Source organism: Manis javanica, chromosome X (assembly GCF_040802235.1).
Source record: "Manis javanica isolate MJ-LG chromosome X, MJ_LKY, whole genome shotgun sequence".
Classification (NCBI taxonomy): domain Eukaryota; kingdom Metazoa; phylum Chordata; class Mammalia; order Pholidota; family Manidae; genus Manis; species Manis javanica.
Window position 1 is genome coordinate 30,525,401 of NC_133174.1, and position 21,521 is coordinate 30,546,921.

Genomic DNA, 21,521 nt, shown 5'->3' on the forward strand with positions numbered 1-21,521 from the left:
TTCAGACCACAAAGGTATAAAACTAGAAATAAATTGTACAAAGAAAGCAAAAAGGCTCACAAACACATGGAGGCTTAACAACATGCTCCTAAATAATGAATGGATCAACGACCAAATTTAAATGGAGATCCAGCAATATATGGAAACAAAAAATGACAAAAACAACACAAAGCCCCCACTTGTGTGGGACACAGCAAAAGCAGTCTTAAGAGGAAAGTATATAGCAATCCAGGCATATTTAAAGAAGGAAGAACAATCCCAAATGAATAGTCTAATGCCACAATTATTGAAATTGGAAAAAGAAGAACAAATGAGGCCTAAGGTCAGCAGATGGAGGGACATAATAAAGATCAGAGAAGAAATAAATAAAATTGAGAAGAATAAAACAATAGAAAAAATCAATGAAACCAAGAGCTGCTTCTTCGAGAAAATAAACAAAATAGAGCCTCCAGCCAGACTTATTAAGAGAAAAAGAGAATCAACACACATCAACAGAATCAGAAACGAGAAAGGAAACATCATGATGGACCCAACAGAAATACAAAGAATTATTAGAGAATACTATGAAAACCTATATGCTAAGAAGCTGGAAAACCTAGGAGAATTGGACAACTTCCTAGAAAAATACAACCTTCCAAGACTGACCCAGAAAGAAACAGAAAATCTAAACAGACCAATTACCAGCAACAAAATTGAAGTGGTAATCAAAAAACTACCCAAGAACAAAACCCCTGGGCAAGATGGATTTACCTCGGAATTATATTAGACATACAGAGAAGACATAATACCCATTCTCCTTAAAGTTTTCCAAAAAATAGAAGAGGAGGGAATACTCCCAAACTCATTCTAGGAAGCCAACATCACCCTAATACCAAAACAAGGCAAAGACCCCACCAAAAAAGAAAACTACAGCCCAATATCCCTGATGAACATAGATGCAAAAATACTCAACAAAATATTAGCAAACCGAATTCAAAAATATATCAAGAGGATCATACACCATGACCAAGTGGGCTTCATCCCAGGGATGCAAGGATGGTACAACATTAGAAAATCCATCAACATCATCCACCACATCAACAAAAAGAAGGACAAAAACCACATGATCATCTCCATAGATGCTGAAAAAGCATTCGACAAAATTCAACATCCATTCATGATAAAAACTCTCAACAAAATGGGCATAGAGGGCAAGTACCTCAACATAATAAAGGCCATATATGATAAACCCACAGCTAACATCATACTGAACAGCGAGAGGCTGAAAGCTTTTCCTGAGATCAGGAACAAGACAGGGATGCCCACTCTCCGCACTGTTATTCAACATGGTACTGGAGGTCCTATCCACGGCAATCAGACAAAACAAAGAAATACAAGGAATCCAGATTGGTGAAGAAGAAGTCAAACTGTCCCTATTTGCAGATGACACGATATTGTACATAAAAAACTCTAAAGACTCCACCCCAAAACTACTAGAACTAATATCAGAATTCAGCAAAGTTGTGGGATACAAAATTAACACATAGAAATCTGTGTCTTTCCTATACACTAACGATGAACTAACAGAAAGAGAAATCAGGAAAAGAATTCCATTCACAATAGCATCAAAAAGAATAAAATACCTAGGAATAAACCTAACCAAGTAAGTGAAAGACCTATACCCTGAAAACTACAAGGCACTTTTAAGAGAAATTAAAGAGGTCACTAACAAATGGAAACTCATCCCATGCTCCCGGCTAGGAAGAATTAATATCGTCAAAATGGCCATCCTGCCCAAAGCAATATACAGATTCGATGCCATCCCTATCAAATTACCAATAGCATTCTTCAATGAACTGGAACAAGTAGTTCAAAAATTCATATGGAAACACCAAAGACCCTGAATACCCAAAGCAATCCTGAGAAGGAAGAATAAAGTGGAGGGGATCTCGCTCCCCAACTTCAAGCTCTACTACAAAGCCACAGTAATCAAGAGAATTTGGTACTGGCACAAGAACAGAGCCACAGACCAGTGGAACAGAATAGAGACTCCAGACATTAACCCAAACATATATGGCCAATTAATATACGATAAAGGAGCCATGGACATACAATGGGGAAATGACAGTCTCTTCAACAGATGGTGCTAGCAAAACTGGACAGCTACATGTAAGAGAATGAAACTGGATCACTGTCTAACCCCATACACAAAAGTAAACTCGAAATGGATCAAAGACCTGAATGTAAGTCATGAAACCATAAAACTCTTAGAAAAAAAAGATAGGCAAAAATCTCATGGACATAAACATGAGTGACTTCTTCATGAACATATCTCCCCGGGCAAGGGAAACAAAGGCAAAAATGAACAAGTGGGACTATATCAAGCTAAAAAGTTTCTGTACAGCAAAGGACACCATCAATAGAACAAAAAGGTATCCTACATTATGGGAGAATATATTCATAAATGACAGATCCGATAAAGGATTGACATGCAAAATATATAAAGAGCTCACATGCCTCAACAAACAAAAAGCAAATAATCCAATTAAAAAATGGGCAGAGGAGCTGAATATAGTTCTCTAAAGAAGAAATCCAGATGGCCAACAGACACATGAAAAGATGCTCCACATCACTAATCATCAGAGAAATGCAAATCAAAACCACAGTGAGATATCACCTCACACCAGTAAGGATCGCCATCATCGAAAAGATAAACAACAACAAATGTTGGCGAGGTTGTGCAGAAAGGGGAACCCTCCTACACTGCTGGTGGGAATGTAAATTAGTTCAACCATTGCGGAAAGCAGTATGGAGGTTCCTCAAAATGCTCAAAATAGAAATACCATTTGACCCAGGAATTCCACTTCTAGGAATTGACCCTAAGAATGCAGCACTCCAGTTTGAAAAAGACAGATGCACCCCTATGTTTATCACTGCACTATTTATAATCCCCAAAATATGGAAGCAACCTAAATGTCCATCAGTAGATGAATGGATAAAGAAGATGTGGTACATATACACAATGGAATATTACTCAGCCATAAGAAAAAAACAGATCCTACCATTTGCAACAACATGGATGGAGCTAGAGGGTATTATGCTCAGTGAAATAAGCCAGGTGGAGAAAGACAAGTAGCAAATGATTTCACTCATATGTGGAGTATAAGAAAAAAGGAAAACTGAAGGAACAAAACAGCAGCAGAACCAGAGAACCCAAGAATGGACTAACAGTTACCAAAGGGAAAGCGACTGGGGAGGATGGGTGGGAAGGGAGGGATAAGGGTGGGGAAAAAGAAAGAGGGCTTTACGATAAGCATGTATAGTGCATGGGGGGCACAGGGAGGGCTGTGCAACACAGAGAAGACAGGTAGTGATTTTACAGCATCTTACTACGCAGATGGACAGTGACTATGAAGGGGTATGTGGGGGGGACTTGGTGAAGGGAGGAGCCTAGTAAACATAATGTTCTTCATGTAATTGTAGACTAATGATACCAAAATTAAAAAAAACTAAATTAAATTAAAAAAAAGAATATGTAACATTAAAAAAAAAAAGAATGGTGGGTCACAGGAGATGTGGTAAAGAAGTGTCCGCAGCCACAGTGGAGGTGTGGAGTGGAGAGGGACAGGGACTGATAGGGCAGTGCCTTGTGGGTGACTGAACATGCTGACTTTTCCTGAGGGAGACAGAAAAGCCATTATGGAAAAGACACTTTAAAGGATCAGTCTAGCCTACTGCTTTAAGAATCAACTCTGAAGAGGAGGTCAAGAATTCATACAGGTGAGACTGTGATGGTGGCTTGTTATAAAGTGGTAGTAAGTAGAGAGACTAGTAGAGTAGGCTAGACTGTGAATATATTTTCAGAATGAGCACTATTGGTAGATGGGGTGTGGCTGTGAACAAGAGAGAAGAGTCAGGGATGACAGCAAGGCTTGGGGCCTAGCAAAGACATGGATGGATATTTACCACTTAATGAGATCAGAAACGCTGGGGTAGGAGCACATTTTTTGGGAAAGGACACAGATATGTCAATGTTTAGTTTGAAACACATATTCAATTCCAATAGAAGATGTGGAGTAGGCAGTTAGTCATACAGGTATACAGTTCAGCATAGTCCTCCTGGATGTAAATCTGGGAGTCATTAGCACTTTAAGCCATGAGACTAGGAAAGCTCAGCTCACCAGGGTAGTGAGTACAGACATAGCACCAGAGCAGTTTCAAGAATAGAGGTGGTTGCTGGATAGGGATGTAGGGTGAAGAGAGTGACTAAATCTAAAAGTTTCCTAAAAGGTGTGGAGGCTAATGAGAATGAGTCTATGGAGAGGAAAAGGTGATGCTGGAATACACAGACAACTGCTGAGAGTTTCTTGTATTTGCTCCAGAGATTGATGAAAGGCAGTATCCTGTGTCTGCAGGCAGGAAAGGATACACTAAAGCACTGAGATACGTAAGGGCCAGAGAGGTAAGCATTAAATACACTTTTCCCCGTGAAAGCAGTAAAAGAGGTCAGTGAGGCAGTAAGATATATAATTAACACGTACACATCAATAGGCTACAAACATGTTATTTGACAATGGATATGTATCCAGAACATATAAAGAACTCTCAGAACTCAGTAGTAAAAGAAAACAGTTCAATTAGAAAATAAGAAAATACATGATGGGAGATCTCACAGAAGAGAAAATGGAAAAGCAGCACATGAAAAGATGTTCAATGCCACTAGCTATTAGCTACTTCCTCTTATCCCTGGGTCCTTCTCTATGTTAACAAGAGTGCAAACCCTCTTTCTTTAAAACATCTGCATCCACTGTTCTTGAATTCTATGACTTTCCTCTAGCACATGTGACATCATTTGTTTACTATCTAGTGTTATTCTTGTGGTGCACAGGAATGGAGCTTTATATCATGACGGCCTCTGGTAAGGAAATGTCCAGCTGTAGAGCAGGCCCATATCGGTCACACCGCTGCCTTGCACTTTCCCATCCATGCTGTCCTGGAACAACATGTGGTCTAGAGAAAATAGAGGCAAAGAGCACTCTCACAGTGGGAGGGGGTGGGAATATGTCTTTCCTTTGGTACAAGAAGTCAAATGTTTAAGGGTCAGCATCTATTAGCTTCCTCCACTCTTTCACTCTGATGCGACAGAGCAAGGTGATCACATTCTCTACTTTTCTGGACAAAGCCTCACATGAAGCAGATGTTCCCCCGATCTTGCCAAGATGATAAATCTCAGCTCAGGAGAGTGGTGTGGAGACAGGCCCTCGAAGCAGACCAGCGTACTGGGAAGTGAACCTGGCTCTCCACCACAGGTACTGTTAGGTGGTATTTTCACAGTTCTTCATAAAGCTCATTTTTAATTGACAGCAATGTGTACAGTTTAGGAATGCAGGTTTTAAATATACCTCAAAAAAGATAGCAAATCTGTGAAAAAAAATTTTTTAATAGCCAGTATACTTACAGTTTTTTCATTATTTTCAAAAGCTTCTCTTGCTTCCTCAAATGTGCAGACTTCTTCTTTGCATTCACGTTCAATGTTGCCCTGTCTAATTTCTTCAAAGAGTCCATTAGCTCGTGGGTAGCGTTTTAATACTGAATTGGCTTTTTCTCCTGTGAGGAAAACTAAAGAGAGATATAATGGTTAAGATAAAATTGTAATAAAAAACCATGTGGAAACTTAATTTAAAAGATGAAAACTGCTAGATATTCTTTAGAAAACATAACCAACACCATAAATCCCTTTCTGGAGGTAACAGGAAGTAAACACTTCACTCCAAAGCACCATGTCTGCCATCCTCCTCCCCCACGTGAGTGTGGCGTGTGGCCTTCCAGTAGCAGGTGCCCTCGGCAGGGGCAGGGACATAATTAACTGTGTCATATTCAGACCTGAGTGCATTCCAGCCAACCGTGGGTGTTTAAATATAGTAATAATGATACCACTGCTTAGACTCATTACTGTTAAGTCGGTATCCCCAGGCATTCTGCTGCTGGACAGCAGCAGGCCATGTCAAATCCAGTCTCCAGGCTATCAGTCTTTGTCCCCCTAACTAAATGTAGACAGAACTCCAATTGGCCTGATGGCATAAACCCAGAGAACCTTTACTTATATGAAGAGATGACGACAATATCAGAAAATAAACTTGGCCATAATTCATTTCAAGGTATATTAATAATTTTGTCCTAAAGGCACAAATATATTGTGACACTTTAATATGTTCAACCCCATTTCGCTGTCCTTTAGAAGTATGAAAGTCCTTCTGCATGACTTATAAAGGCATTTCATATAAACATCCAAAATGCACATTTATGATATCCAATAAAAAACGAAGTTACACGTACACTTATAGGGAATTATTTTTATTTTTACATATAGATTCATGGATTTATTTTTGTTTTTACATATAGATTCATAGATTCACTTTAAACTACACTTGAATCACATTTTTCTAAAAGTGTCATGGTTGTTTGGAGAGATAAATACAGTGCTACCAGAATTTGATCTCTGTTAATACAAAGAAATTAGAAAATTCCCTACTCTTGTAGACTCCTGACATGGGAGAAGGCACATTACAAATTGTTTAAGATGTTAAAAAAAAAGTCTACTTTGCAAAAAACACTTTGAAATAAATGAAAAAAAGTAAGTGCTCTTTTAAAAGTGGCAATAATAGCAATGAATTTAAGGCTTATTACAGAAATGTGTATTTCACTTTACAGAAGATCTGGATTCATTACTTAGGATTCTTTAAAGTATCCAAACTGATGTGAGCTGGATGGCACGTACACAAGACTGGAAACTACAGTAGGCCTTCTGTAAGGGTTTCCTTCTGTACTTCAGAAGGATGACCATCTATAAAAATGAACCATAGACTTACAGACTATCATTAGAAGAAATCTTAAAAAATAAAAATTGTGACAAGTGTGATGAGGTAAACTAAAAGGCTGCTGCTGAGTTGGAGAATAAATGGTATTTTCTAGCAGTGCTTCTCACAGTTTAGCGGCATCAGAATCCCTTAGATGATTTAGTATCACCCTGATGGCTGGGCCCAGCTCCTAGAGTTTCTGGTTCCGTTGTTCTGGGGTTGGGGCTGCGAAGCTGCATTTATGATAGGTTCCCAGGGAATGCTGGTGCTGCTGGTCCCACTACCACAGTTTGAGGACCACTACCCAAATGTGAGCTCCTTAGAAAACCAGTTCTCAGGAAAGTATTTATGGCATGCTGGGATTAACAAACTGAAAAGGATATTTTACTACTGCATGACTTCTTAGGCCCTTGATATATATTTATTATATATTTGTAAATCTCCAGAAAAGGAACATGACACATGCATTTGCCATATTCATTTGACTATGGGGCCCCTCTTCTAGGGTCATTTCACCAAATTAACAGCCATGGGTCTTATTTATGCCCTCTGAAATGACATAATAATTCTCTTTCCTATAACAGGCTAACTAATACATGAAGCTGGTGACTGGTTTCCCTTGAGGATTCTCTTTTCAAGAATAAACATGTCTAGTTCCTTCATCTGTTGGTCATGTGAAATGGATAGGAGTCTCTGCACCATGTTTACCTCATAAAATACAGTGTCCTATGCTGAGTGCAATACTCTGTGGTGGTCTGGCAAACACAAAGCTGATCAGGACTACCTGCATCCTTATTCTTAAACACAAAAGATATATTAATACAGTCTAAGATATCCCTGGATTTGGGGACAGTTTTCTTGAAATAAACCAAACAATCAATAATGTTTTTTAACTTTTCAGAGGGAAAAAATTATTTCAAGAGAAAATTTTCTTACATGCTATCAACATAAAAAAGGGGGTCGAGGAAAGCAGCTACTCTTGTAACCAGAAAGTAGGCCGATTTAGAAGGTTAAGCCACTGTAAGGTAAGGTATAGCAGGACACAGCTCTTTTAATTGCAGCCTAATCAAGTTACCAAGGGCATTCCACAAACCTATGTAATGCTGGTACTACGAAGCAAGGTAATACAATACTGAGACCTCTAGATGGAATAAGCTGGCAAGTAGATTTATCTCACTTACCCAATCTAGTCAATTAGAAAATACTACCTGGAACAAGGAAGTAGGAAAGATATTTTTATAGATTTGTTGTATCTGTCATATATTAGCAAACAAGAGGTTTGCCAGTCTTCATCAAAGTAATTTGGAAACTGAATGGATGATACCAGAATTAAGATTTTTTCAATGTGGGCAAAATAAAGGGGAAAGTGGAACCCTGGACCTATAGGATAATATCAGACTGTCTTTTCCCAGAAAACTGGGCAATTTTCATGATACAAGGGCTTCTCCAAGTAAGGCAGTAATGTTTGGAACTAAAGTTGATCACTTCCCTCTGCCTCCTTATCATAAAATATGTGAGTTAGCCCACAGCTTTCCAGATTCACATAAATGCCTTCATCAGAAACTACATGATATGACAAGTATAAAAAACGTAAATTTATTTTGAGAACACAACACTGAAGTGTTAATTCAAACATGTACTTTTCTCATTCAAGGAAATATAAACCTAAACTGTCTTTAGATTCAATTAGGAAACACCTTTACTAAAGAAAATATTTAAAATCCAAGACTGATGCACACATATACACTCATAAAATAAGTATATTTATTAAACATTAACTGCTTCTTAGAATTTCAAAATAAATAGCTCTCACCCGTGCTTTCTCTTCAAAAGAAAAGAATAAAAATAAATGAAATAGGATGGCTTCTGAAGCAACTCCCTAAATTAAACCAAAATATGTAGTTGTACAATATATTTTTAATGCACTGCAGGGTATTAAAACTGTTATTTGAATGCCAAAAATCTTTAGCCAAATGAAATCGTGTCCATACATTTCCTAAAAAAATAGCAGATGATGAGGCCTGAAAATTCACAGCACACATGGAAAAATCTCTAGTCCAATGAACTAATCAGGTCTTTCAACTTGGATCTCATTTCATTTAAGAAACTGCTATTTAAAGTTGCAAATGTTAATGTTTTTCTTTTAAGTGAACAAATTATTTTTCTTAGGACATATTTACTGAACACAGACTATGTACAGTGAGATCATGACAAGCCACAAAGAGGAGTAGCAGATGGCCTCTGCTCTCAAGATTCTTCAATGGAGGAGAGAATGAAGATAAAAAGAGGTACACAGAGAGCTCTAAAGCAAGACTCAACATGATGGATGTGCTTTGGGTTTGGGAAGCAAGCATATTTCTGTTTGGTAGCTGTGTTTGGGGTGGGGAGGGACCTGGAGAGGGACACGTGAAAAATGTGTTTGGGCTGGCCTTTCATTGGCAGGAATGGGACATGCAAAGATGGCAAGGAAAGACATTCTAGGGAAAGAGAACTGAGTGAGGGCGGCTTGGAATTGAATAAAGCATAAATAAAGAATAGTGAGCTGGTTAGCAGCACCAGAGTAAAAGATTCAAAACAGGAAGAGTGGGAAATGAAACTGGAAACAGGAGCAAACAGCCATGTTATAGAGGCATTTAATGTTAGGCTACTATATTTAAACTACTTGACAGCATCCAAGAATTTAGACCAATACTTTGTGGAGAGTAACTATTTATACCGAAAAATGTGTAAGCACAACAGATTTGGGGATAGGATGAGGATAAAGCCAGGTAAAAGGCTACTTACGACAGACCAGGTTAAAAAATAATGAGATCCAGGATGGCGGAGCCAAGATGGCGGCTTGAGTAGAACAGCAGAAATCTCCTCCCAAAACCATATTTATTTTTCAAAATACAACAAATACAACTCTTCCTAAAAAAGAGACCAGAAGACACAGGACAACAGCAAGACTACATCCACACCTGCGAGAACCCAGTGCCTCATGAAAGGGGTAAGAAACAAGCCATGGCCTGGTGGGACCCGAGTGCCCCTCACCCCAGCTCCCACATTATAGGGGTACCAGAAGAAGAAGAGAGAGAAAAAGGGATAGAAAGTGCCTTTGAAGAAATAATGGCTAAAAACTTCCCCAAACTGGGGGAGGAAATGGCTTCTCAGACCACAGAAACACACAACTCCCATGACAAGAGACCCAAGGAGGGCAACACCAAGACACATAATAATTAAAATGGCAAAGATGAAAGACAAGGACAGAGTATTAAAGGCAGCCAGAGAGAAAAAAAGGTCACCTACAAAGGAAAACCCATCAGGCTATCATCAGACTTCTCAACAGAAACCTTACAGGCCAGAAGAGAATGGCATGATATATTTAATGCAATGAAACAGAAGGGCCTTGAACCAACGATACTGTGTCCAGCACGATAATCATTTAAATATGAAGGAGGGATTAAACAATTCCCAGAAAAGCAAAAGTTGAGGGAATTTGCCTCCCACAAACCACCTCTACAGGGTATTTTAGAGGGACTGCTCTAGATGGGAGGACTCCTAAAAAGAGCACAGAACAAAACATCCAACATATGAAGAAGGGAGGAGGAGGAATAAGAAGGGAGAGAAATAAAGAATCATCAGATAGTGTTTATAATAGCTCAATAAGCGAGTTAAGAAAGACAGTAAGATAGTAAACAAGCTAACGTTGAACTTTTGGTAACCATGAACCTAAAGCCTGCAACGGCAATAAGTACATATCTTCCAATAATCACCCTAAATGTAAATGGACTGAATGCACCAATCAAAAGACACAGAGTAATAGAATGGATAAAAAAGCAAGACTCATCTATATGCTGCTTACAAGAGACTCACCTCAAACCCAAAGACATGCACAGACTAAAAGTCAAGGGATGGGGAAAGATATTTCATGCAAACAACAGGGGAAAAAAAGCAGGTGTTGCAGTACTAGTATCAGACAAAATAGACTTCAAAACAAAGAAACTAACAAGAGATAAAGAAGGACATTACATAATGATAAAGGGCTCAATCCAACAAGAGGATATAACCATTATAAATATATATGTACCCAATACAGGAGCACCAGCATATGTGAAACAAATACTAACAGAATTAAAGGAGGAAATAGAATGCAATGCATTCATTTTGGGAGACTTCAACACACCACTCACTCCAAAGGATAGATCCACCAGACAGAAAATAAGTAAGGACACAGAGGCACTGAACAACACACTAGAACAGATGGACCTAATAGACATCTACAGAACTCTACATCCAAAAGCAACAGGATACACATTCTTCTCAAGTGCACATGGAACATTCTCCAGAATAGACCACATACTAGGCCACAAAAAGAGCCTCAGTAAATTCCAAAAGATTGAAATCCTACCAACCAACTTTTCAGACCACAAAGGTATAAAACTAGAAATAAATTGTACAAAGAAAGCAAAAAGGCTCACAAACACATGGAGGCTTAACAACATGCTCCTAAATAATCAACGGATCAACGAACAAATTAAAATAGAGATCAAGGAATATATGGAAACAAATGACAACAACAACACAAAGCCCCAACTTCTGTGGGATACAGTGAAAGCAGTCTCAAGAGGAAAGTATAGAGCAATCCAGGCATACTTAAAGAAGGAAGAACAATCCCAAATGAATAGTCTAACGTCAAAATTGGAAAAAGAAGAACAAGTGAGGCCTAAAGTCAGCAGAAGGAGGGACATAATAAAGATCAGAGAAGAAATAAACAAAATTGAGAATAAAACAATAGAAAAAAATCAATGAAACCAAGAGCTGGTTCTTCGAGAAAATAAACAAAATAGATAATCCTCTAGCCAAACTTATTAAGAGAAAAAGAGAATCAACACACATCAACAGAATCAGAAATGAGAAAGGAAAAATCATGACAGATTCCACAGAAATGCAAAGAATTATTAGAGATTACTATGAAAACCTATATGCTAACAAGCTGGAAAACCTAGAAGAAATGGACAACTTCCTAGAAAAATACAACCTTCCAAGACTGACTAAGGAATAAGCACAAAATTTAAACAAACCAATTACGAGCAAAGAAACTGAAGTGGTAATCAAAAAACTACCCAAGAACAAAACCCCTGGGCAAGATGGATTTACCTCGGAATTATATCAGACATATAGAGAAGACATAATGCCCATGCTCCTTAACGTTTACCAAAAAATAGAAGAGGAGGGAATACTCCCAAACTCATTCTAGGAAGCCAACATCACCCTAATACCAAAACCAGGCAAAGACCCCACCAAAGAAGAAAATTACAGACCAATATCCCTGATGAACATAGATGCAAAAATACTCAACAAAATATTAGCAAACTGAGTTAAAAAATATATCAACAGGATCATACACACGACCGAGTGTGATTCATCTCAGGGATGCAAGGATGGTACAACATTCGAAAATCCATCAACATCATCTACCACATAAACAAAAATAAGGACAAAAACCACATGATCACCTCCATAGATGCTGAAAAAGCAGGCGACAAAATTCAACTCATCCCATGCTCCTGGCTAGGAAGAATTAATATAATCAAAATGGCCGTCCTGCCCAAAGCAATATACAGATTCGATGTAATCCCTATCAAATTACCAACAGCATTCTTCAATGAACTGGAACAAATAGTTCTAAAATTCATATGGAAACACCAAAGACCCCAAATAGCCAAAGCAATCCTGAGAAGGAAGAATAAAGTGGGTGGGATCTCGCTCCCCAACTTCAAGCTCTACTACAAAGCCGCAGTAATCAAGACAATTTGGTACTGGCACAAGAACAGAGCCACAGACCAGTGGAACAGAATAGAGACTCCAGACATTAACCCAAACATATATGGTCAATTAATATGCGATAAAGGAGCCATGGACATACAATGGGGAAATGACAGTCTCCTCAACAGATGGTGCTGGCAAAACTGGACAGCTACATGTAAGAAAATGAAACTGGATCACTGTCTAACCCCATACACAAGACTAAATTCAAAATAGATCAAAGACCTGAATGTAAGTCATGAAACCATAAAACTCTTAGAAAAAAATATAGGCAAAAATCTCTTGGACATAAACATGAGCAACTTCCTCATGAGCACATCTCCCCAGGCAAGGAAAACAAAAGCAAAAATGAACAAGTGGGACTACATCAAGCTGAAAAGCTTCTGTACAGTAAAGGACACCATCAATAGAACAAAAAGGTACCCTACAGTATGGGAGAATATATTCATAAATAAGAAATCCGATAAAGGGTTGACATCCAAAATATACAAAGAGCTCACACACCTCAACAAACAAAAAGCAAATAATCCAATTAAAAAATGGGCAGAGGAGATGAGCAGACAGTTCTCCAAAGAAGAAATTCAGATGGCCAACAGACACATGAAAAGATGCTCCACATCGCTTGTCATCAGAGAAATGCAAATTAAAACCACAATGAGATATTACCTCACACCAGTAAGGATGGCCACCACTCAAAAGACAAACAACAAAAAATGTTGGCGAGGTTGTGGAGAAAGGGGAACCCTCCTAACACTGCTGGTGGGAATGTAAATTAGTTCAACCATTGTGGAAAGCAGTATGGAGGTTCCTCAAAAAGCTCAAAATAGAAATACCATTTGACCCAGGAATTCCACTCCTAGAAATTTACCCTAAGAATGCAGCAGCCCAGTTTGAAAAAGACAGATGCACCCCTATGTTTATCACTGCACTATTTACAATAGCCAAGAAATGGAAGCAACCTAAGTGTCCATCAGTAGATGAATGCATAAAGAAATGTGGTACATAGACACAATGGAATATTATTCAGTCATAAGAAGAAAACAAATCCTACCATTTGTAACAACATGGATGGAGCTACAGGGTATTATGCTCAGTGAAATAAGCCAAGCGGAGAAAGACAAATACCAAATGATTTCACTCATCTGTGGAGTATAAGAAAAAAGGAAAACTGAAGGAACAAAGCAGCAGCAGAATCACAGAATCCAAGAATGGACTAACAGTTACCAAAGGGAAAGGGACTGGGGAGAATGGGAGGGAAGGGAGGGATAAGGGTGGGGAAGAAGAAAGAGGGCCTTACGATTAGCATGTATAATGTCTGGGGGAGGAATGGGGAGAGCTGTGCAACACAGAGAAGATGAGTAGTGATTCTACAACATTTTACTACTCTGATGGACAGTGACTGTAATGGGGTTTGTTGGGGGGACTTGGTGAAGGGGGGACCCTAGTAAACATAATGTTCTTCATGTAATTGTAGATTAATAACAAAATTAAAATAATAATAATAATAATGAGATCCTGCATTAGAATGGTAGCAATAGGAATGGAAAGACAGATGTGAAAGATATGGTTCTTGGGTGATTTATTTGGCCACCACATACATCATTTACATTACTCCTCAGCCAAACCAAATCTTACCATTCTACAATAGGCTCTTTTCTGCCCCCTAATTTTGTATCTAGTATTTCGTCTGCCTAGTGAACTCTTATTCCATTCAGATGTATCAATGTCTAAAAATCTTGCCCAGCTTCTACTCCCCTTCATTAAATAGAGCTGCAATTGACTCTTAGTATCACATCAATCAAACTGTAATATAATTTTTGGTATGCCTACCTGGTTCCCCCTCAAGACTATAAGCTTACTCAGGGTAGGGCCCATGTGTTGCTAATATTTTGATCCAACCGCTGTCTTCCATAACACTTGTAAAGAACTTGGTACAGAAAAGGACTTAGTAAGTATGGAATAAATGAAAAGGCAGAATGGGAGAAATATGAAGCCTGAGTGACTAGAAGCTGGGAAGCCATGGATCATGCCTTTAATTATGGAGCAGCATCACAAACTTCATATGTGTTTGCAAAATAAATACATTTACAGTAAAGTTTCCAGTGAGACAGTACTTGAATATCATTTTTTTAAGCAAGAGAAACTACCTTTTGAAATTTGTAGAATAACTAGATTTGTGCTCTTCCTGCAGCAGCAATTTTTTGTTCAGTAAGAACCATTTGATTTCCCCTAATAGCTTACATGGAGGTGAAGTAGCTGGACACTTACTTTTTTGAGAAGAGGGCACAGCCAGATACTTTTTGGCTTGGCAAGGAACTAGCACCTTGGTTCCCAAAGCATGCACTGAGCACCCCACGGTGTTACAGCGAATTCATGGAGAATGTGCAATATTTTCCATTTTTGAAGGAAATATATTGATATTCAGTATCTGTTGGACACCAAACTAACAGCTTAAGATAGCTCATGGTTTCATCATTAGATAGCTGTACATCCATTTCCTTGGTGAAGCTGAATTTTTCAGCTGTCATGTGCTGTGTTAAAAATCAGTGTGGAAGACAAAATGAAGGTAGCAGTATCCAATCTGATTCCAAGGTTTGAGAAGTTGGGTAGTCCTTAACAAGCACACTCATCCCCTTAGTATGTAATTGTGTGGCCATTTGCACTGAAATGAAAATACTGCTTTCTTTCAATTTATGTATATTACTTTTTCAAATGGCTACAAAGCTTACTAAGTTATTTGATCCTAATTATTTAATAAATGGAACTATTAGGCATTTCTTTTGTCCTATGGCTGCTATGAAGAAAATCATTCTGGCAATTAAGGGTGCCATAAACTCAGAAAGTGTGGGGGGGATTCAAGATAGTGGTGTGAGAGGTGAGATAGAGAATTCCTCCCAAAACCACACATAGTGTGAAAATATAGTTAATACAACTAGCCCTAAAACAGCAACAGGAAAGAAGGCTGCACAAGACTGCATACAGACCTCACAAACAGAGAAGACCTCATGAAACTGGGTAACATACCAAAGCCTTGATCCAGCAGGACCCAAGCCCTTCCCCCACCCCAGCTCACTGGTGGGAGGAAGAGAAATGGAGCGGGGAGGGGGTGGAAGGCTGGGACAGCTGAACACCCAGCTGTGGGGATCTGCTTGGCGAGCGGAAACCTGTATTGTGTGGTGCTCTGGAGGTTGAGGCGCTGGGACAGGCAGAGTGCTTCAGAGACTGAGATGCCAGTCGTTTGTGGAGGAGGTGATCCACATCCGGGTGCTCTGTATCAGAGGAAAGGCAGGCGGTCTGAGAGGCTTCCTAGCAGTGAGAGGGCTGCTGAAGATGGCAGGGTTTGCACGGAGCTTGCTACACGGATAAGTGGACAAGGCTGTCTGGGTGCACTCTGCCCAGCAGGTTGGGAATTTTGAGGAGCTTCAGGCACTCCATCCCCCTGGCTGCCTACTCACCTCCGAGGCCCCCCACTGTGATACACAGCCTGCTGCATCTTCCTCCTGGCCTGCCAGCACCTGCTCACAAACCGGAAGTCACTGCACTGGCATCAGGGCAGCCAGAGCGAGGCCCCGCCTACCACAGCTAGAGATGCCAAGCACAGAGGCTTACACCTGTGTGCTCAACCCACTGGCTCTGATACTGGAGACAGGCACTGCAGCCAGGAAGCAGGAAACAGCTCTTTCCTGCCCCCAGGTACCAGTGCTGCTCCCCTACAAACCCAACCTCACTCTAGGGCTGAGCAGCTCCAGAGACTAGAGCTTCTGGGCACCAGAGGGCACCACACAGAATTATGAAACGTCAAAGGAACCTGGCTCAGACCAAAATCTCACAAACCCCAGAAAAAGAGCCAAATGAAACTGAACTCAGCAATCTTCCTGAAAGAGAGTTTAAAATAAAAATCATAAACATGCTCATGGAGGTACAGAAAAATATTCAAGAACTCAGGGACAAATTTAAGATGGAGATTCAATCATTAAGAACTTCCATATCTGAAATGAAACATACAATGGAGGGATTTAAAAGCAGATTGGACGTACTAGAAGAGATGGTAAATAGAATAGAAACTAGAGAAGAGGAATACAAAGAAGCTGAGGCACAGAGAGAAAAAAGGATCTCTAAGAATGAAAGACTATTGAGAGAACTGTGTGACCAATCCAAATGGAACAATATCCACATAGGGTACCAGAAGAAGAAGAGAGAGAAAAAGGGATAGAAAGTGTTATTGAGGAGGTAATTGCTGAAAACTTCCCCAGTCTGGGGAAGGAGATAGTCTCTCAAGCCATGGAGGTGAACAGATCTCCCAACACAAGGGACCCAAGGAAGACAACATCAAGACATATAATTATTAAAATGGCAAAGATCAAGGATAAAGACAGACATTTAAAAGCAGCTAGAGAGAGAAAAAAGATCACATACAAAAGAAAGCCCATCAGGCTATCAATCAGATTTCTCAACAGAAACCTTATAGGCCATAAGGGAGTGACATGATATATTTAATGCAATGAAGCAGAAGGGTCTTGAACCAAGAATACTCTACCTGGCAAGGTTATCATTTAAATTTGAAGGAGGGATTAAACAATTTTCAGATAAGCAAAAGCTGAGAGAATTTACCTCCCACAAACCACCTCTACAGTGCATTTTAGAGGGACTGCTATAGACAGAAGTATTCCTAAAGCTAAATAGATGTCACCAGGGGAAATAAAACCACAGCAAAGTATAACAATTAATTACTAAGCAGATGCAAAATCAAATCAACTACCCCCAAAGTCAATCAAGGGATAGACAAAGAGTACAGAATATGATACCTAACATATAAAGAATGGAGGAGGAAGAAAAAGGAGGAAAAAAAAAGAACCTTCAGGTTGTGTTTGTAATAGCACACAATGTGAGTTAAATTAGACTGTTAGACAGTAAGGGAATTACCCCTGAACCTTTGGTAACCATGAATCTAAAGCCTGCAATGGAAATAAGTACATACCTATCGATAATCACCCTAAATGTAAATGGTCTGAATGCACTAATCAAAAGATATAGAGTCACTGAATGGATAAAAAAACAAGACCCATCTATATGCTGCCTACAACAGACTCACTTCAAACTCAAAGACATACACAGCCTGAAAGTGAAGGGATGGAAAAAGATATTTCATGCAACTAATAGGGAGAAAAAAGCAGGAGTTGCAGTACTGGTATCAGACAAATTAGACTTCAAAACAAAGAAAGTCCCAAGAGACAAAGAAGGACATTACATAATGATAAAGGGGTCAGTCCAACAAGTGTATATAACTATTATAAATATCTATGCACCCAACACAGGATCACCTACATATGTGAATCAAATAGTAACAGAATTAAAGGGGGAAATAGAATGCAATGCATTCATTTTAGGAGATTTCAATACACCACTTACTCCAAAAGGACAGATCAACCAGCCAAATTAAGTAAAGAGACAGAGGCACTGAACAACGTATTAAAACAGATGGACCTAACGGACATCTACAGAACAGTTCATGCAAAATTAACAGGATACACATTCTTCTCAAGTGCACATGGAACATTTTCAAGAATAGATCATATACTAGGCCACAAAAAGAGCCTCAATAAGTTCAAAAAGATAGAAATTGTACCAACAGCTTCTCAGATCACAAAGGTATGAAACTAGAAATAAATTACACAAAAAAAACATAAAAGCCTACAAACACATGGAGGCTTAGTAACATGCTCCTAAATAATCAATGGGTCAATGACCAAATAAAAACAGAGATCAAGCAATACATGGAGATATATATGACAACAATAATTCAACACCGCAAAATCTGTGGGATGCAGCAAAGGCCATGCTAACATGGAAGTATATTGCAATACAGGCCTACCTCAGGAAAGAACAACAATCCCAAATGAACAGTTTAAACTCACAATTAATGAAACTAGAAAAGGAAGAACAAATGAGGCCCAAAGTCAGTAGAAGGAGGGACATAATAAAGATTATAGCAGAAATAAATAAAATTGAGAAGAATAAAACAAAAGAAAGAATCAATGAAAGCAAGAGCTGGTTCTTTGAGAAAATGAACAAAATAGATAAATCCCTAGCCAGACTTATCAAGAAAAAAGAGAGTCTACACACATAAACAGAATAAAAAATGAGAATGGAAAAATCACTATGGACACCACAGAAATACAAAGAATTATGAGAGAATACTATGAAAAATTATATGCTAACAAACTGGATAACCTAGAAGAAATGGACAACTTTCTAGAAAAATGCAACCTTCCAAGGCTGACACAGGAAGAAACAGAAAATATGAATATACCAATTACCAGCAAGGAAATTGAATTGGTAATCAAAAAACCACCTAAGAACAAAACCCCTGGAACAGATGGTTTCACTAATGAGTTTTATCAAACATTTAGTGAAGACCAAATACCCATTCTCCCTAAAGTTTTCCAACAAAAAGTAGAAGAGGAGGGAATACTCCCAAACACATTCTACAAGGCCAACATCACTCTAACACCAAAACCAGGCAAAGACACCACAAGAAAAGAAAATTACAGACCAATATCCCTGATGAACATAGATGCAAAAATATTCAACAAAATATTAGCAAACCAAATTCAAAAATACATCAAAAAGATCATCCATCTTGATCAAGTGGAATTCATCCCAGGGATGCAAGGATGGTACAACATTTGAAAATCCATCAACATCATCCACCACATCAACAAAAAGAAGGACAAAAACCACATGATCATCTCCATAGATGCTGAGAAAGTATCTGACAAAATTCAACATCCATTCATGATAAAAACTCTCATCAAAGTGGATACAGAGGGCAAGTACCTCAACATAATAAAGGCCATATATGATAAACCCACAGCCAACATTATACTTAACAGTGAGAAGCTAAAAGCTTTTCCCTTAAGACTGGGAACAAGACAAGGATGCCCACTCTCCTCACTTTTATTCAGCATAGTTCTGGAGGTCCTAGACACAGCAATCAGACAACATGAAGAAATAAAAGGCATCCAGATTGGTAAGGAAGAAGTCAAAATGTCCCTGTTTGCAGATGACACGATATTGTATATAAAAAGCCCTAAAGAATCCACTCGAAAACTAGTAGATCAAATATCTGAATTCAGCAAAGTTGCGGGATACAAAATTAATACACAGAAATCTGTTGCATTCTTATACACTAACGATGAACTAACATAAAGAGAAATCAGGAAAACAATTCCATTCACAATTGCATCAAAAAGAATAAAATACTTAGGAATAAACCTAACCAAGGAAGTGAAAGACCTATACTGTGAAAACTACAAGACACTCATGAGAGAAATTAAAGAAGATACCAACAAATGGAAACACATCCTGTGCTCATGGATAGGAAGAATTAATATTGTCAAAATGGCCATCCTACCTAAAGCAATCTACACATTCAATGCAATCCCTATCAAAATACCAACAGCATTCTTCAGTGAACTAGAGAAAACAGTTCTAAAATTCATATGGAACCACAAAGGTCCCGAATAGCCAAAGCAATCCTAAGAAGGAAGAATAAAGCTGAAGGGATTATGCTCCCCAGCTTCAAGCTCTACTACAAAGCCACAGTAATCAAGACAATTTGGTACTGGCACAAGAACAGAACCATGGACCAATGGAACAGACTAGAGAGCCCAGATATAAATCCAACCACGTATGGTCAATTAATATACAATAAAGGAGCCATGGACATACAATGGGGAAATGACAGCTCCTTCAAAAACTGGTGTTGGCAAAACTGGACAGCTACATGCAAGAGAATGAAACTGGATTATTGTCTATCCCCATACACAAAAGTAAACTCAAAATGGATCAAATACCTGAATGTAAGTCAGGAAACCATAAAACTCTTAGAAGATAACACAGGCAAAAATCTCCTGAATATAAACATAAGCAACTTTTTTTAATGCATATCCTCAAGCAAGGGACTGTGGTTGTTTATATAACACATGTGATGTGATTGCTATCCCAAGCTTGTGAAGTGGTACACATTAGTTAACACATTAAGAAAGAAAATGAGTTGTTAGAGCAAACAGCTATGTGAGGGAAGCAAAGCCCTAAACTTCACTTTTTCACCTGTAAAACTGGAATAGCAACACCAATCTCATAGTTATAAATGAGGTGATGTACATGAAGTACTTGGCTCAGGGCTTGGCAAAGAATGGATGCTCAATAAATAGTATAACTCGATGTCATTGTTATGATGGCAGTTATTCTGTGAAAGGAAAAACTAGATTTTTCAAGCTGATACTAAAAATACACTTAGAAAATACAGACTAAATAACTAAAGATAGCATTTACTTGCAGTGAGTCTGTACGCTCAACTCCAGGGATGTCTAGCAGTTCAGTCCTCTTGATCAATTTTGGGATGAAAGGTACTCACGTAATTATAAAGTGCTGTTTGAAGTCTGAAACCCCCTGGGAGGTGCTGTGTATTAACTTGTTTGCACTGCTTACTGAAAGTGTATAGACTGATGGTTTGCATCTGACCTAACTGATTATGCAGCCTCCTTGCAGCTATATGACCGAGGAGCATCAAAGATTCTCAGTAAACTTGTACCTTGGCTCCCCTGACACCAAGGTTCTTTGGTGGTTCATATCTTGATAGTTCACAATCAGAAGACAAAGTGGTCCTGTGTGACTGAAAATGACTATAGGAGCCATCTTTCTCCTGCTGCACCACATCGTTAGCCAGTATTAAAGCCTTACAAGAGCCTCATAGGTCCTTTCAATTATCTTATGTCATATAGTGGCTACAGTACACTCTGATGATTCATAAATTTCAAAATTTCAGAAATTCTTCACAGTGTAAATTAAGGTCTACTTCTGGTCAGTATTTAT

The 21,521-nt window shown here is 38.7% G+C and overlaps 1 protein-coding gene across 2 annotated transcripts in view; it reads right to left on the reverse strand.

Moving 5' to 3' along the window:
- The window catches only part of PRRG1 (proline rich and Gla domain 1), a 134,511-nt gene that overhangs the window by 37,210 nt on the left and 75,780 nt on the right, over positions 1-21,521 (reverse strand). For both annotated transcript variants that reach the window (XM_073228091.1, XM_073228092.1), the window contains one exon: positions 5,438-5,598. In XM_073228091.1, the coding sequence (XP_073084192.1) occupies positions 5,438-5,598 (161 nt within the window). The remainder of the gene's footprint in view (positions 1-5,437; positions 5,599-21,521) is intronic.